Source organism: Ranitomeya variabilis, chromosome 1 (assembly GCF_051348905.1).
Source record: "Ranitomeya variabilis isolate aRanVar5 chromosome 1, aRanVar5.hap1, whole genome shotgun sequence".
NCBI classification, from domain to species: Eukaryota; Metazoa; Chordata; class Amphibia; order Anura; family Dendrobatidae; genus Ranitomeya; species Ranitomeya variabilis.
The window spans coordinates 473,998,799-474,017,896 of NC_135232.1; the positions used below are offsets into that span (position 1 = coordinate 473,998,799).

Here is a 19,098-nt window from a genome sequence, read left to right on the forward strand (position 1 = left end):
AATGGAGCAAGATCCCTTAGTATGTCTTTAATACCCCAGTGGCTTTAATGCCCCATTGGCATGGTGCCGTAATTAAAGCAAGAGGTTATGCAACAAAATACTAAGTTATGGCATTGTAAACAATGTATTACTCTCTATGTTGTGATCAATAAATAGTATATGCAAAACTTTTGGCAGTCAGTTTTCTTTTCTTAAATGACCATACCTATGTTCCAATGCATTTTGGTTACAATTAAGGTCTTACACCAAGGGTGGGGAACCTCAGGCCTCAGGGCCATTTACGGCCCTTGATGACCTTTTATCAGGTCCCCGAGCAGATTCTCAGGGACCGCATTCTTGGGCAGGGAGGTGTATTTTGATTACAACCAGCTCATTAATTTCTTCTTGCTCTGTTAGCACACGCACACAGTGTTCACTACTGAACAATGAAGGTCATGCAATGAAAGATTACGTCCTGAAACCAGTGCAGAGTCAGGATGTACTTTGTGAGTGGAGTTTGTACGGCCCCTGAAGGATAGAATAAATATCCAAATGGCCCTTCGCAGAAAAAAAATTCCCCACCCCATCTTACACGATGACAACTTCATTAACTTTCATTTCATCAACAGGAAAATGGCATCACAACAAACAGACAGAAGTAATCACCATTTAAAAAAAAAAAAAGCTAAACTTTTAGTGCCCACTGTACACACTGTGTGTCATCCTGGCACAGGAATAGGGAGATAACTGGATGACTGTACATGCCACAATACAATAGTGTAGCTCCTTGTAGAAAACTACAGCTGCTGATATTAATGGAAAGTTTCTATAAACTGTGAGCTGATTCTCCACTTTACATACGGTAATATTTAGTGGTGTTAAACATGCTTTTATAGGCAGCTGTTGATTGTTTTGAGCTGCTGCCACAATAAATGCTATAGACTTCCCAAGGTCTTAAAGGGAACCTGTCACCTCATTTTGCCGCTATAACATGCAGCCACTGCCTTTCGGAGCTTATCTATAGTATTCTATAATGCTGTAGATAAGCCCCCGGTCCGACCTGAAAGAGAAGAAAAACAAGGACTAGTAAAACCTGCTGCCATGTAGTCCTCCATATTAATGAGCTTGGTATAACCCCATAACCACAACTGATTGGCAGCTTTCTGCCTATGCAGTTTTCACTGAAATCAGTGGTGTGGGCGAGGTTATACAGAGCTCAGCTTTCAGAGAACTGCTAGATCTGCAGAAGATAAAACAGTAATTTTATAAAAACTTCAGCAAGCAGCCCAGTAAGTGACACATCACAGGAATCAGGGTCTCTGTCCTATATTACTCTGTTCTCAAATGAGGTAGCAAGAACCTGGTGACTGACTACCTTTAAAAGCTCCAAGGAGTACTTGACAATAAGATACACTACAATGCGTGTCCCAGTACACTCATTATTTAGTACTCAAGCATAAAAGCCAATCTACATGGAATAAATAATGACATTTACATGCTACAATTATCAGGGGGGTTTCCTTCAAACAACCATCCATACGAGTATTTGCCACACACAGATGGTGTAGCATCCCAGTAAACAATGCTTTTAGATGTCCGCATAAACAATTTGTCAGTCATTTGCTATACACGTTCACATGGAGCAATGACGGGGACTAAACATTCATATAAATGGTTGTTTAAAGGGTGACCGGCATCAGAGGCCATGTGAAGAGGTAGGGTCTGGTGTCGATCAGTTCCACCCCCTGCCACCTTCTCCCAACATCCACTATGTATGCCCATCAGACGTCAGGAGGACTTGTATAGAGTGGGACCACAGGCTGAGCCCCTTCCACAAGTTTATCTACCTTTAGATGCTAAGGTGAACAGCAACCATGGTATCTAAGTTGGTACATGGGAGGAAGAAGGCCTTATGTCACCTCCCATGGTCCTTTGTGGCAAGAATGTGAGGAGCTGATGGATTGTTTAATGGCTGCCAGGATTTCTTTGTTCATCCTTGATCAGCATTGCATGTAAATAGCACTTTAGTTAAAATAGATTTTTGTCCTCAATGCGTATTGATTTGCCTTATGATATAAGGCCACGTTCACACTATCAGTATTTGATCAGTAATTTACCTCAGTATCTGTAAGCCAAAACCAGGGGTGGAACAATCAGAGGAGAAGTCTAATAGAAACATATGCACCACTTCTGTATTATCACCCACTCCTGGTTTTGGCTTACAGATACTGGGGAAAATTACTGACCAAATACTGAATGTGGCCTTATACTGACAGACCACAGTCCATTAAGGCCACACTTAGTATTTGCTGAGTATTTTACCTCAGTATCTGAAAGCCAAAACCAGGGGTGGAACACTCAGCGGAAAAGTCTAATAGAAACACGTCACCACTTCTGTATTTATCACCCACTCCTGGTTTTGGCTTACAGATACAGAGGAAAAATACTGACCAAATACTGAACGTGTGAACGTGGCCTAAGGCTGAAATGTGTGTATACATGAAGGATATATATTGTACTAGATGGCAGCCCGATTCTAAAGAATCGGGAGTCTAGAATCCATATATACTTTATTTATTCAAATGTAAGAATAATACAATTAATAAATAATAGTAAGAAAGAACAAAAAATGGCTGCACTCACCAGCTCTTGACAATTCTTGACAGTACGGCACATTTCTGATTGGTCGCTCGCGGCAGGCGGCAACCAATCAGAAAAGTGCCGCGCACCACGAAGGCATATATCTTTGTCCACCCTGAGCGGGTGTAGGACGCTGGTGACGTCACTTATCTCCGGACAAAGCCACGGAAGTTGGCACAAATTGCCGGAAGTAGTATTCTAGGCAATTATATATTAGATTTTAATGTTATCAGTGTTTACCTTTGAACGTTTATATTGTATTGTCCTGTCACCAGCCATGTGTACGATTATCGGCCGAAAGCCTCTCTGGAACCAATAATCACCCCATGTAAAGGTATCTTTATAAGTTAAAGATTCAGAATACTATGACTTTTATCATATCCTGAACAGTCAAGTTTTTTATGAACCGTTAAGGTTTTCTGGTTGAAGTAAAAAAAACTCTGAGTGTTTACAGTTTGAAACCATAAAATGTTGAAAAATTATGTCATTCTTGAGTATATCACTCAATGGTGCTCATAAACGTGTCAAATTTGATCTATAATATACTTTAATATACGTTACTTTAATCTTTAATATACTTAAGAACAGGGCCCCAGACATCACACAGGGGGTCTGAAACACCGCACAGTGGTCCAAAATATCGCTGTGCTCTGCCTGGGGTCCCTGTGCTCTGCCTGGGGCCCCATGTGCTGCCTGGGGCCCCTGTGCTCTGCCTGGGGCCCCATGTTCTGCCTGGGGCCCCTGTGCTCTGCCTGGGGCCACTGTGCTCTGCCTGGGGCCCCATATGCTGCCTGGGGCCCCAGTGCTCTGCCTGGGGCCCCATATGCTGCCTGGGGCCCCTGTGCTCTGCCTGGGGCCCCATAGGCTGCCTGGGGCCCCTGTGCTCTACCTGGGACCACTGTGCTCTGCCTGGGGCCCCATATGCTGCCTGGGGCCCCTGTGCTCTGCCTGGGGCCCCTGTGCTCTGCCTGGGGCCCCATGTTCTGCCTGGGGCCACTGTGCTCTGCCTGGGGCCCCATAGGCTGCCTGGGGCCCCTGTGCTCCGCCTGGGACCACTGTGCTCTGCCTGGGGCCCCATATACTGCCTGGGGCCCCTGTGCTCTGCCTGGGGCCACTGTGCTCTGCCTGGGGCCCCATATGCTGCCTGGGGCCCCTGTGCTCTGCCTGGGGCCCCTGTGCTCTGCCTGGGGCCCCGTGCTCTGCCTGGGGCCCCATGTTCTGCCTGGGGCCACTGTGCTCTGCCTGGGGCCCCATAAGCTGCCTGGGGCCCCTGTGCTCTGCCTGGGACCACTGTGCTCTGCCTGGGGCCCCATATGCTGCCTGGGGCCCCTGTGCTCTGCCTGGGGCCACTGTGCTCTGCCTGGGGCCCCATATGCTGCCTGGGGCCACTGTGCTCTGCCTGTGGCCCCATATGCTGCCTGGGGCCCCTGTGCTCTGCCTGGGGCCCCATATGCTGCCTGGGGCCCCTGTGCTCTGCCTGGGGCCCCATATGCTGCCTGGGGCCCCTGTGCTCTGCCTGGGGCCCCTGTGCTCTGCCTGGGGCCCCTGTGCTCTGCCTGGGGCCCCATGTTCTGCCTGGGGCCCCTGTGCTCTGCCTGGGGCCCCTGTGCTCTTCCTGGGGCCCCATAAATGCCTGGGGCCCCTGTGCTCTGCCTGAGGCCCCTGTGCTCTGCCTGGGGCCCCATATGCTGCCTGGGGCCCCTGTGCTCTGCCTGGGGCCCCTGTGCTCTGCCTGGGGCCCCATGTTCTGCCTGGGGCCCCTGTGCTCTGCCTGGGGCCCCTGTGCTCTGCCTGGGGCCCCATATGCTGCCTGGGGCCCCTGTGCTCTGCCTGGGGCCCCATATGCTGCCTGGGGCCCCTGTGCTCTGCCTGGGGCCACTGTGCTCTGCCTGGGGCCCCATAGGCTGCCTGGGGCCCCTGTGCTCTGCCTGGGACCACTGTGCTCTGCCTGGGACCCCATATGCTGCCTGGGGCCCCTGTGCTCTGCCTGGGGCCCCTGTGCTCTGCCTGGGGCCCCATATGCTGCCTGGGGCCCCTGTGCTCTGCCTGGGTGTAGGACACTGGTGACGTCACTTATCTCCGGACATTAGCTCCGGACATTATCTCCGGACATTAGCTCCGGACAAAGCCACGGAAGTTGGCACAAATTGCAGGAAGTAGTATTCTAGGCAATTATATATTAGATAGGCATTTCCTGAAGGAAATACATGGTGCTTGAACAGCGCTACCAGCTTTACAGCAGCACTTTTCACACACGGGACTGGGGGGCGCGCTTACTTTTGCACCCGGGGCCGGGGGCGCGCTTACTTTTGCACCCGGGGGCGCACTTACTTTTGCACCCGGAGGCGCACTTACTTTTGCACCCGGGGGCGCACTTACTTTTGCACCCGGGGGCGCACTTACTTTTGCACCCGGGGGCGCACTTACTTTTGCACCCGGGGGCGCACTTACTTTTGCACCCGGGGGCGCACTTACTTTTGCACTCGGGGGCGCACTTACTTTTGGGGCCGCACTTACTTTTGGTTGGTGGGGACCCTCGGCCTCCGATTTGGTGGGCGGGGACCATCGACCTCCGATTTGGTGGGTGGGGACCCTCGGCCTCCGATTTGGTGGGCGGGGCCCCTCGGCCTCCGATTTGGTGGGCGGGGACCCTCGGCCTCCGATTTGGTGGGCGGGGACCCTCGGCCTCTGATTTGGTGGGCGGGGACCCTCGGCCTCCGATTTGGTGGGCGGGGCTCCTCGGCCTCCGATTTGGTTGGCGGGGCCCCTCGGCCTTCGATTTGGTGTGTGCTCTGCCTGGGGCCACTGTGCTCTGCCTGGGGCCCCATATGCTGCCTGGGGCCCCTGTGCTCTTCCTGGGGCCCCATATGCTGCCTGGGGCCCCTGTGCTCTGCCTGGGGCCCCTGTGCTCTGCCTGGGGCCCCATGTTCTGCCTGGGGCCCCTGTGCTCTGCCTGGGGCCACTGTGCTCTGCCTGGGTGTAGGACACTGGTGACGTCACTTATCTCCGGACATTAGCTCCGGACATTAGCTCCGGACATTAGCTCCGGACATTAGCTCCGGACAATAGCTCCGGACAAAGCCACGGAAGTTGGCACAAATTGCAGGAAGTAGTATTCTAGGCAATTATATATTAGATAGAATGAATGCTATCTCGGACCCAGAGCTTGTCATCATTTGTAAGATACATAATTACACATACTTGATCCCAGAGGGCAACTTGTCTGTTATTCCACTGAGATACTCCCGCTGAAATCAGCTTCTTCATGTTTCCCAGAAACAAAACTTTGCTGGCTTTATGACTCTTACCATCGGATTCCTATAAAAACAATATGTACACAATGATAAATAACACTACTGAGGCAGGAACACAATATTATACTGAAAACACAATTACAGCATAATAAACAGGGAAATGTCCTATTATACAATGTCACCGATATAGAATGTAAATCTATGAAAGATGGTGTGGACTGTGCATTTTCTACAAAGTGATCACGGGATAAATATTTCAGGCCACTTTCCTTAATTCCTGTCCACACAGATTTTTGGGAGTGGGGGAGGGGGTGGTGAACTCTCAGTTTAAAGGGCTGTAAAGTTCTCTAAAGTTTGGCTAGTCAAATAATTTTTGCATCTCTTTGTGATACACCAGTCCTGCTTTTTATGTTATTTTCACACTTATTTTCCCGATATTGGGTGATATTGGTGGAAAAGAGGTGCCTGTTTTTGATATACATATTTATTGAAAAATACTTCAGAATAAACGGATTTTGTTAACAACATTGACCATTACCATTCAGAACAATATTACAAATATTACATCATATTATTAATAATATATATATAACTGTAGGATATATTGATGTATAAATGTATGTTTAACCGCTTCACGACCTTGAGGTTTTCTGTTTTTGTGTCTTCGTTTTTCCTCCCTTCTTCCCAGAGCTTTAACTTCATTTTTTCCGTCAATATGGCTGCGTGAGACCTTGTTTTTTGCGGGACAAGTTGTACTTTTGAACAACAGCATTGGTTTTACTATATCGTGTACTGGAAACTAAATTCAAAGTGTGGTGAAATTGCAAAGAAAATGCAATTCCACAGTTTTTTGTTTTTTTTTACCATGTTCACTAAATGCTAAAACTGCCCTGCCATTATGATTCTCCAGGACATTTCGAGTTCACAGACACCAAACATGTGTAGGTTTTGTTTTATTTAAGTGGTGAAAAAAAATCCAAAGTTTGCAAAAAAAAATGCAGAGCTGATGTTTTTATTGATCCCAGTTTGATATGATTCGATCTTTTGATCGCCCGATATTGCATTTTATTGCAATGTTGCGACGACCCAAACGTAATTCTGGCGATTTGATTTATTTCTCATTACGCCGTTTACCAATCAGATTAATTAATTTTATATTTTGATAGATCGTGGCGATACCAAATATGTATATTTTTTCTATTGTTTTATTTTGAATGAGGCGAAAAGGGGGTGATTTGGACTTTTATATTTTTCTAATTTTTTTTTACTTTTTACACGCTACAATAGTCTCTCCTTAGGAGACTTGAAGCTGCAATACTGCTGCCCTGCAATGTGTAGCAAAAATACTAATCTGCTATGAATGCCGGCCACTGGGCGGCACTCACTGCAGAGTGGCAATGACAACCACAGGGGTCTGCTGTAGAGAGATTGGAGATTGATAGCAGCATTTAACATGTTAACAGCCGTGGGTGGATCACGATTCCACCCACGGCTGTTAGGGGCACATGTCAGCTGATAAAATCAGCTGTCATGTGCTGGAAAACATGCAGGCTCAGTACCGGACCCTGCAAGGACACGAGCAATGATGTATATATACACATCATAGGGGGTGAAGGGGTTAAAACATTGCACTAATCTAAAATGTGCTGACTATAAAGAACATATCAAATATTAAAGTCTATATAATTTAAAAATTAGAAACAAGAATGCACTCGTTTGGGCATTTTATATCAGGAATTTTAACCCATGTATTTGTAAACCTGAAACACATCAGGGTCCATAGGGCAAAATTGAGGTAGTCATAGTATTAGGGGATAATTGCGTCAGAGATGAGTCACACCATTTCTCCCAAATTCTATGGAACTTTTGAGGACATCCTCGGTTCCTATACACTATATTCTCAGACATGCCGTATTACTGTATATAATTCACCAGTTTTTCCCTTGATATACAGTAGGTGCCCTTCCCTCCATCCATCTCAGTGCTATAACTTTCCTGACGAGGAACAAAGTCTCACGGAGAAAGTATTCTATTGTAGTGTTTCCACATTTCCTCATCCACAATTTGTAAGATTTTTTTATGACTACAAAATGATAACTGAAACACATTTACATTTTTTTCCTCTTTCCATAACAATGACATTTACATATCTGACATGTTTTATTTTTCTCTGCAGGGGCAGGGTTAGAAACAATGAATTTAGATTGGCAGCTTTTTTATCTATTCATTCTTTTATTTTACACTTAAGTCACCCATGAGGTCATAACAGACCTTCAAGGGTCATTTCAATATTCAAATACTTTTTTTTTTAAATCCAATTTCCCCTATAATTGGGGCTGGAATATTAACCCCAGTCACAGGGCAAATTCACCACTCGGATATTTACAGTCTATGGGCAGTCCAAAAATAGTTAAAGACAATAATATACTCACAGACCAGCATATACTCTGAAAAACAGTTTATGTATGACCTGCCTATAACAAGATTCTCACCCATCCTTTGGCAGTAAAGTATACCTCCAATTAAACAGAATAAATATATTCTAAATTATTTCTCCAAGACACATTATATTTATGTAAGATACCTGAATTATGTGCTGTTCAATTCCCCAAAACAAGAGCAAGTTAGTCATTCAGAAATGTATATGATTTAGGCCGGCGTCACACTCAGCGTATGTAAATACAGTCCGTTTTTTACGGCCGTAATACGCAGAAAAATCCCCAAAATAGTGATCCGTATGTCATCCGTAGGCAGGGTGTGTCAGCGTATTTTGCGCATGGCATCCTCCGTATGTAATCCGTATGGCATCCGTACTGCGATATTTTCTCGCAGGCTTGCAAAACCGACATCTAATGGATTTATGTGCTCAAATGTTCGTTAAAACATATATACAGTATATATATATATATATATACACACACTCACTGGCCACTTTATTAGGTACACCTGTCCAACTTCTTGTTAACACTTAATTTCTAATCAGCCAATCACATGGCGGCAACTCAGTGCATTTAGGCATGTAGACATGGTCAAGACAATCTCCTGCAGTTCAAACCGAGCATCAGTATGGGGAAGAAAGGTGATTTGAGTGCCTTTGAACGTGGCATGGTTGTTGGTGCCAGAAGGGCTGGTCTGAGTATTTCAGAAACTGCTGATCTACTGGGATTTTCACGCACAACCATCTCTAGGGTTTACAGAGAATGGTCCGAAAAAGAAAAAAAATCCAGTGAGCGGCAGTTCTGTGGGCGGAAATGCCTTGTTGATGCCAGAGGTCAGAGGAGAATGGGCAGACTGGTTCGAGCTGATAGAAAGGCAACAGTGACTCAAATCGCCACCCGTTACAACCAAGGTAGGCCTAAGAGCATCTCTGAACGCACAGTGCGTCGAACTTTGAGGCAGATGGGCTACAGCAGCAGAAGACCACACTGGGTACCACTCCTTTCAGCTAAGAACAGGAAACTGAGGCTATCGAAATTGGACAGTAGAAGATTGGAAAAACGTTGCTTGGTCTGATGAGTCTCGATTTCTGCTGCGACATTCGGATGGTAGGGTCAGAATTTGGCGTAAACAACATGAAAGCATGGATCCATCCTGCCTTGTATGGAGCATCTTTGGGATGTGCAGCCGACAAATCTGCGGCAACTGTGTGATGCCATCATGTCAATATGGACCAAAATCTCTGAGGAATGCTTCCAGCACCTTGTTGAATCTATGCCACGAAGAATTGAGGCAGTTCTGAAGGCAAAAGGGGGTCCAACCCGTTACTAGCATGGTGTACCTAATAAAGTGGCCGGTGAGTGTATATATATATATATATGTATATATATGTCATTGAGACACATATATATATATATATTCTGTATTTATATTTAATTCAGCGCGATATATGTGAAAAGCCGGTAATTCAATTGCCGGCTTTTCATTTCTCCTTCCCAAACCCGACAGGATATGAGACATGGTTTACATACAGTAAACCATCCCCTATCCCTTTTTTTTGCATATTCCACACTACTAATGTTAGTAGTGTGTATGTGCAAAATTTGGGCGCTGTAGCTGCTAAAATAAAGGGTTAAATGGCGGAAAAAATTGGCGTGGGCTCCGGCGCAATTTTCTCCGCCAGAGTGGTAAAGCCAGTGACTGAGGGCAGATATTAATAGCCTAGAGAGGGTCCATGGTTATTGGCCACCCTGGCTACAAACATCTGCCCCCAGCCACCCCAGAAAAGGCACATCTGGAAGATGCGCCTATTCTGGCACTTGGCCACTCTCTTCCCACTCCCGTGTAGCGGTGGGATATGGGGTAATGAAGGGTTAATGTCACCTTGCTATTGTAAGGTGACATTAAGCCAGGTTAATAATGGAGAGGCGTCAAGGTGACATTAACCCTTCATTACCCCATATCCCACCGCTACACGGGAATGGGAAGAGAGTGGCTAAGTGCCAGAATAGGCGCATCTTCCAGATGTGCCTTTTCTGGGTTTGCTGGGGGCAGATGTTTTTAGCCAGAAGGGCCAATAACCATGGACCCTCTCTAGGCTATTAATATCTGCCCTCAGTCACTGGCTTTACCACTCTGGCAGAGAAAATTGCGCGGGAGCCCAACGCCAATTTTTTCCGCCATTTAACCCTTTATTTTACAAGCTACAGTGCCCAAATTTTGCACATACACACTACTAACATTACAAGTGTGGAATATGCAAAAAAAAAAGGGATATGAGATGGTTTACTGTATGTAAACCATGTCTCATATTCTGTCGGGTTTGTGAAGGAGAAATTAAAAGCCGGCAATTGAATTACCGGCTTTTCACTAACACCGCTGCGTATTTCTCGCAAGTCACACTGCTGGTCCGTGTGGAATCCGTATTTTTCTCGCCCCCATAGACTTTCATTGGCGATTTTTTTGCGCAATACGGTGACAAATGCAGCATGCTGCGATTTTCTACGGCCGTACAAGACCGTATATTACGGATGCGTAATATACGGCAGATAGGAGCTGGGCCATAGAGAATCATTGGGCCGTGTGTAATGCGTATTTTATGGACATAGTTTATGCGCTCATACGTCCGTAAAACTCGCTAGTGTGACGCCGGCCTCACAGTGTACAGAAAAAGTCTACCAGGTATGAGTCATGTAAAATAATCATACCAAGAAGAATCATTTGAGAACTTATTCCCCCTTTAATGTCAGCCATAATCTGAACAACTCCGTTCAGAAACAAATTAATTATCTGAAGGGGAAAATAAAAATAATATACCTAAAATAATGTGGTTGCATAAGCTTGAACAAAAATTGGGGATGTGCTTGTGTTCAGAATTGGCTGATCACATTTAAACTCATGTTGAAGAAGTTTTCCACCACCTAGACAAGTTCTTCTCATACCCCTCACTTGGCCCCAAGAAAATAATAAAATTTATACTCACCTCCCGTGCTAGCGCTGTTCCCGTGGTGCCAGCATTCCATCTCCTGTGCAGTTGTTGTGACACGTGATGCCGATGCCCATTCAGCACCAGCATCATTGTCCCACCTCCTGAAGAATTGAGCATGAAGAGGAAGTCAGCTGCAGCCTGGACTTTCTCGCCATATTCGATTTGTCTGAAGGCGGGGACAGTGACGCCGGCATCACGTGTCAAAAGAACACCACTTGAGCCCAAGAACTGCGGATGCCGACACTGGGGGAACGACACGGGAGGTGAGTATTAGATATACGATGGAATAATGTGAAGGCGTCATCAAGAAGTGGCTTCAATTATGCACAACAGTGACATTACCTAGAACTGGACATCCCTCAAAAATTGATCAAAAGACAAGAAAATTAGCCCGGGATGCTGCCAAGCCAAGAGGCCTACAGAAACATTAAAGGAGCTAAAGGAACTTTTGGCAAGTACTGGTTGTGTCCTGCATGTGACAATAGTCTCCTGCATTCTTCATATATCTGGCCAGTGGGGTTGGGTGGCAAGACTAAAGCTTTTTTTTTTTTTTCAAAGAAAAAAAGTCCAAGCTTGGCTATGTTTTGCCAAAACCTATATCATGTCTACCAAAAGAATATGGAGAAACCTTGTTATTGTCTGAGACCAAGCTTAAACTTTTGGGCCATAATTCTAAAAAGTATGCAGGAAATTATGAACAGTTACAAATATCAGTAAATTTTGCATCAAAACTTTCATGCCCCGCTAAAAAGCTGAAGGTAAATTTCACATTTCAGCCACGATAACCACCCTAAAGGTACCGTCACACTAGGCGATATCGCCAGCAATCCGTGACGTTGCAGCGACCTGGATGGCGATATCGCTGTATTTGACACGCAGCAGCGATCTGGATCCCGCTGTGAAATTGCTGGTCGCTGCTAGAAGGTCTGCACATTATTTGGTCGCTAGGTCGCCGTGTATCGCCGTGTTTGACAGCAAAAGCGACGATACCAGCGATATTTTACACTGGTAACCAGGGTAAACATCGGGTTACTAAGCGCAGGGCCGCGCTTAGTAACCCGATGTTTACCCTGGTTACCAGCGTAAAAGTTAAAAAAACAAACAGTACATACTCACCTGCGCGTCCCCCAGCCTCTGCTTCCTGACACTAAAGCGCCGGCCCTAAACTGAAAGTGAAAGCAACAGCGGTGACGTCACCGCTGTGCTGTTAGGGCCGGAGCTCAGTCAGCGTCAGGATGCAGAGGCTGGGGGACGCGCAGGTGAGTATGTGCTGTTTGTTTTTTTAACTTTTACGCTGGTAACCAGGGTAAACATCGGGTTACTAAGCGCGGCCCTGCGCTTAGCAACCCGATGTTTACCCTGGTTACCTGGGGACCTCGGCATCGCTGGTCGCTGGAGAGCGGTCTGTGTGACAGCTCTCCAGCGACCACACAGCGACGCTGCAGCGATCGGCATTGCTGTCGCTATCGCTGCAGCGTCGCTTAGTGTGACGGTACCTTTAATATACTTCCAAATCAACATAAGAATGACTTCATGAGAAGAAAGTCAACGTTTTGGAATAGCCAGGCAGAATAGTCCAGCCTAAGAGGGCTGTAGCCATGAGATGCCCTTGGGATCTGGCAGATTAGGAGCGTTACCACAAGAAAGTGTGGCCAAAGATTGCCAACTCTGGATGTGCCATGCTGATAGACTCCTATCAAAAAGACCGAAGGCTGTCATAAATTCAAAGGTAATTCAATAAAATATTAATTTAGGGTTGTGCATATTTATGCATCCACATTATTTTAGTTTCTTTTTCCACCCTACTAGATCTCAGCTTGTTTCTCATTGGATTTGTACAGATTATGGGTTGCATTAAACATAGAAAAAGTTCTGAAATTATTCTTCTTGGTATCATTTTTCACATAACAAAAACTTGGCATTTTAACAGGGGTGTGTAGACTTTTTATATCTATGGTACCTTTAAAGCACATCAGTTATGCTAGTCACTAGTTTTAAAGAGAATCTATCACCAGGTTTTTGTCATGTAATCTGAGAGAAGCATAATGTAGAGACAAATGAGTAGATCATCAGTAGAGGACTAGTAACCCTACTGTATAACCCCGCCCCATCATTGATTGGCTGCTTTCTACCTATGCACAGTGTACACAGAAAGCTATAAATCAGTGATGTGTGAGGTGTTATAGAGACATCCGCATTCAGAGAACTGGTAGATCCATAGAAGATTCAACGTTAATTTTATCAAGACTGCAGCAAGCAGCCCAATAAGTGATACATCTCTGGAATCAGGGTCTCTAACTCTACATTATGCTGTTCTTAGATGGGGTGGCAAAAACCTGGTGACAGATTCCCTTTAAGATAATTTTAAGAACTTGTAGGCAGGCAACTATACACTATTGAAATAGTGTTCAATAGTGTATAGGAGCTGTTGTGCAGTACCAATGAGCAGCAGCCACTTACCGGTGGGCGATGCACTTTGCAGCTCCGACCCATGTGTTTACATCCGGAGGCAGCCAGAGCAAACAACAGCTGGTCAGAATGCCAAGTGTCGCACCCCCACCTATCTAGCATTGATCACCTACCCTGAGGATGGGTCATCAATATGCTATGCCTGCAAATCTCTTTAAAAGTGTAAACTGAATACGATGTTATAGAAATATCATAACACCATGATAAAGAAGACATTGGTGGCGACATTGGTAGGCTTTAACTTCCACCAATTTCTCAAACTTCTGTCCACATTCAGATATTCTTGTGACTGGAAACTTCCAGCACAACATTCCAAGCATAGGTTAATTCAGATCAATAGCACTTTACTTAGAATATTATATCCAACCCTTCCAGTAATGGAGATCTATGAATGGAGCCCGAGAGGTTAGGTCCCCTCAGCTACCACAGCCCTTACATCCTGGAAATCTGTGCTGTTCCCAACTCATGACCTCCACTGATGTGATCCTCTGGCAATCATTTGTAACATTTTACGCTATCAATTTGGCTTCATTACACCATTAACTGTCTAATATGAGGTACATTGTTCAGACAACATTTTAATTTTACTTTGTTTAATGCTTTTTTAACCTGTTTTTTTTTTGCTATAGGAATTTTTTTAGTGTGTGAGGATGTGCAGAGAAAGCATGTCTCCTAAACAGTGTGCTACTATAAAGTCCATACTTTATCATAACTGGAATATTTTAAATTAAGAAATGAAAGGTGGATGTTTTTATAGTTTGAGAGCGGGTGCTGGACAACTTACTTCATATTGCACAGATTTTATTACTTTGACGACTTTATATGTCCAGGTCAGGATACAGTTTCGCTATAAAAGACGTTATAGATCATGAATGGAGAACTGCAGAAGCCACATGTACAGTAGGACAAAACAAGGCTTCAGCCGACCACCAGCAGAGGACTCAAAGGGTTTTCCAGTTTCAGAAAACCCTTGTCCCCTAGCTGCAATTTAACAGAAAACAAACTGGCCTTCCTTGGGTCCACGGCTGAGTGTCCACCGCTGCTCCTGGTGCTTGGTATGGTCACATTTGACAGCACTGCAGAGAATAACTGAGTTTAGCGGCTCTGCCTGAGTTGACGGCACAAGGAGCGAAGATCACTGATTGGCTGAAAAGCTGTCAATGCGATGTCAGCGCTGCGTATAATAATATTTACAGAGCGCAGTGGCAGAGACCCAGCAATGGACCCGGGGAGGGTGAGTAACGCAGTGTAAAACATTCTGCAGCAGGGGTCAGAGGATTTCCTTAACCGAAAAAACCCTCTAAACCATGTGACCTCTGCTGGTACTGATGGTAATAAGGAACACATGGATGACACACTGATACGTTGATGACACTGGCACCATTTTTTCACATACATGTTCAAATGTGTACGTGTAAATAAGGCCTCACAGTGAGAGACAGTGGTCGTTTAGAAGGGTTGGCCACTTTATTTTGGAATGTTGGGGATATGATGTTGCACCACTTACTATGTGCACACGTCAGGATTCCTTGCAGAAATTTCCTGAACAAAACCAGACATTTTCTGCAAGAAATCCACATGCGTTTTTTTCGTGTTTTTCTCGCGTTTTTTGTGCGGATTTTTTGCGTTTTTTTTCCAGAGGTTCCCAATGCAATAATATAGTGCGAAATCCGCAAAATTAATGAACGTGCTGCGTTTTTTACCACGATGCGTTTTTTTGCGGAAAAAAACGCAACATATGCATGCGTTTTTTAAGCATTTTTATCGCGTTTTATAGCGAAAAAAAACGCAAAAAATCCTGAACGTGTGAACACAGCCTAAGTATTACAGGTTCTTCCCCTGCACTTGTCAGTGCAGCCTCCGTCACAGACTACACAGCACTACTGTGCACACAACGGCAGTTACTGGAGCAGCATCTCTCCTTTAATTGGAGAATGTTGCACATGGGAACGTTGCTTTTCAAATGGAGGAGGCCGAGATTAAGCGCTCTAGCAGGCCCGAGTGCTATCTGATGTTTTATAGGATAGATAGCCTAATTTTAGTGCAGATCTGCGATTATTCCTTAGTGCCGTTTCGGCAAGAGAAAACAATTGCAGCATGCAGCGTGTGGCACCGATATTTGGATCACACGTACTCATACAAGTCTATAGGTGTATGTGAAACATTGGATTACACTCGGATGTACGCGCACAGAGACAATGGAGAAGATGGAGACATTAAGTTCTCCATCTTCTCCACACCTGTGCTGTGATTCGCTCATGTCAGACAATCGGACCACACTCAGATCAATCTCTCACAGAGTTTGAGCCGAGTGTCATTAGGATACTCGGCCCAATTTGCTCGCATGAGAGAATCTACACCAGTGAGCGTGAACCATAAAAATGGAAAATGGACAGATACTTAATAACAGATAAGTCCTGAAGTATGAAAAGAGTCACAGCAAGCTGTAAGTCACTGTATGCCCCGTTTATCAATTGGTTGTATAATGCAGCGATTTGATATGCCGATTTGATTCGTTGTAGCTAATCACAGGTTTTTTATTGGTGAAACGCATGCCGGTTCTTCCGTTTGATAATGCACTTCAGACTGGAAGTGGCTGTGGCATTGTACATTGAATATGGTTACAAATTAATAACACTATTGTAACCGCACAAACTCCTGCATAGAAATGTAGCTGCGATTCATAAAGTCTATACAATATGCTCGAGAAAAACACTAAATGTGACCATCTAAAACGCAAAGCCATTATGAAATATGCAGTAAAATCAGCATTAAGGAATTATTGTGGATAAATATTACATAACCTGATGAACATGTGCAGACCTGTATAATGGATCCTTTCAAGGGATCAATGATTCTGACTTTTCTATCTTTGCATGACGTAGCCAGAAGACTTCCATCTAAATTGAACGACATAGAAAGAATGACGTCTTTATGACACTCTATTGTCCTGACAGGACTATATATTACTGGCTCCTTGCTGTCTAGATTCCAGATCATGACCTGCAAAACAAACAGAAGGGTACAATTATACACTACTAGCTATTGAACCCGTTCTAGGTAAAGAGCATTTTTATTGGTACATTGCTATACATGCTATGTTGAAGGGAACCTGTCACCAGAAATAAAACCGTTTGCCCCCTCGGCAGCATTCGGTTTCAGTCACTGCGCTGGCGTGGGTTCAGTCACTGCTCTGACTATACAGAGAGGCAACTGTAACAGCGTCCTCGGCCCTGACTGGCAGCCGGCCTTAATGTAGAGCCAGTGTCAGTCAGGACCAGGGCTGCGGTTACAGCGGCCACTCTGTATAGTCAGAGCAGTGACTGAACCTACGCTGCTCCCGTGACTTAAACAGAATGCTTGAGGGGAGAATAAAGTTCATTTTGGCGTGTGCACACTGTTGACGGGTCAGTGCAAATTATTTCACAGTTGAATAAAATGGCGCCTCAGTCAGGGCATGTCGCGACTATGCCCGGCACGTGTGCACTGTTGATAGTGTATTTGAATACTTCTCTCTCTCGTGAAGAAGCTGCTACAGCCGACGTCCTGGAGGTAATGACGCCGTAATGCGGCATGCACTGACTCCTGCACCACACTGCGCAAGTGCCAGAGGCTTCAGAGAGAAGGACACATCTCCAGTTATATTATAGATAACATATTATATTCAAAACATATTTAATGCTAAGTGTTAGCGATCTGGAAACTTGACTGTCCAAGACCAGGTCTGAAAGTCCAGCCATCTTGCAATTCCACACAGCTATGCTCCTGGGACCCCATTGATCTCATAAAGTCCAGTACCAGCTATGGACATTATTGAGCCCTATATTGCTCTTGAAATAATGAGTTTTTCCAATAAGTATAAATGTGATCAGACAGAAGATGTCTTTCATTACATCATGTAGAAAACAAAATATACAGGTCCTTCTCAAAAAATTAGCATATAGTGTTAAATTTCATTATTTACCATAATGTAATGATTACAATTAAACTTTCATATATTATAGATTCATTATCCACCAACTGAAATTTGTCAGGTCTTTTATTGTTTTAATACTGATGATTTTGGCATACAACTCCTGATAACCCAAAAAACCTGTCTCAATAAATTAGCATATTTCACCCGTCCAATCAAATAAAAGTGTTTTTTAATAACAAACAAAAAAACCATCAAATAATAATGTTCAGTTATGCACTCAATACTTGGTCGGGAATCCTTTGGCAGAAATGACTGCTTCAATGCGGCGTGGCATGGAGGCAATCAGCCTGTGACACTGCTGAGATGTTATGGAGGCCCAGGATGCTTCAATAGCGGCCTTAAGCTCATCCAGAGTGTTGGGTCTTGCGTCTCTCAACTTTCTCTTCACAATATCCCACAGATTCTCTATGGGGTTCAGGTCAGGAGAGTTGGCAGGCCAATTGAGCACAGTAATACCATGGTCAGTAAACCATTTACCAGTGGTTTTGGCACTGTGAGCAGGTGCCAGGTCGTGCTGAAAAATGAAATCTTCATCTCCATAAAGCATTTCAGCCGATGGAAGCATGAAGTGCTCCAAAATCTCCTGATAGCTAGCTGCACTGACCCTGCCCTTGATGAAACACAGTGGACCAACACCAGCAGCTGACATGGCACCCCACACCATCACTGACTGTGGGTACTTGACACTGGACTTCAGGCATTTTGGCATTTCCTTCTCCCCAGTCTTCCTCCAGACTCTGGCACCTTGATTTCCGAATGACATGCAAAATTTGCTTTCATCAGAAAAAAGTACTTGGGACCACTTAGCAACAGTCCAGTGCTGCTTTTAAGTGGCTTTACCTGGGGAATGCGGCACCTGTAGCCCATTTCCTGCACACGCCTGTGCACGGTGGCTCTGGATGTTTCCACACCAGACTCAGTCCACTGCTTCCTCAGGTTCCCCAAGGTCTGGAATCGGTCCTTCTCCACAATCTTCCTCAGGGTCCGGTCACCTCTTCTCGTTGTACAGCGTTTTCTGCCACATTGTTTCCTTCCAACAGACTTACCATTGAGGTGCCTTGATATAGCACTCTGGGAACAGCCTATTTGTTGAGAAATTTCTTTCTGGGTCTTACCCTCTTGCTTGAGGGTGTCAATGATGGCCTTCTTGACATCTGTCAGGTCGCTAGTCTTACCCATGATGGGGGTTTTGAGTAATGAACCAGGCAGGGAGTTTTTAAAAGCCTCAGGTATCTTTTGCATGTGTTTAGAGTTAATTAGTTGATTCAGAAGATTAGGGTAATAGGTCGTTTAGAGAACCTTTTCTTGATATGCTAATTTATTGAGACAGGTTTTTTGGGTTATCAGGAGTTGTA

General features: G+C 45.0%; 1 protein-coding gene across 4 annotated transcripts in view; it reads right to left on the bottom strand.

Annotated features, from left to right (window-relative positions):
- CORO2A (coronin 2A) overlaps positions 1-19,098 on the bottom strand; it is a 224,074-nt gene that overhangs the window by 59,325 nt on the left and 145,651 nt on the right. For all 4 annotated transcript variants that reach the window (XM_077250861.1, XM_077250872.1, XM_077250842.1 and 1 more), the window contains 2 exons: positions 16,591-16,770; positions 5,821-5,937 (listed from right to left, as the gene is read on the bottom strand). In XM_077250861.1, coding sequence (XP_077106976.1) covers positions 5,821-5,937; positions 16,591-16,770 — 297 coding nt within the window. The remainder of the gene's footprint in view (positions 1-5,820; positions 5,938-16,590; positions 16,771-19,098) is intronic.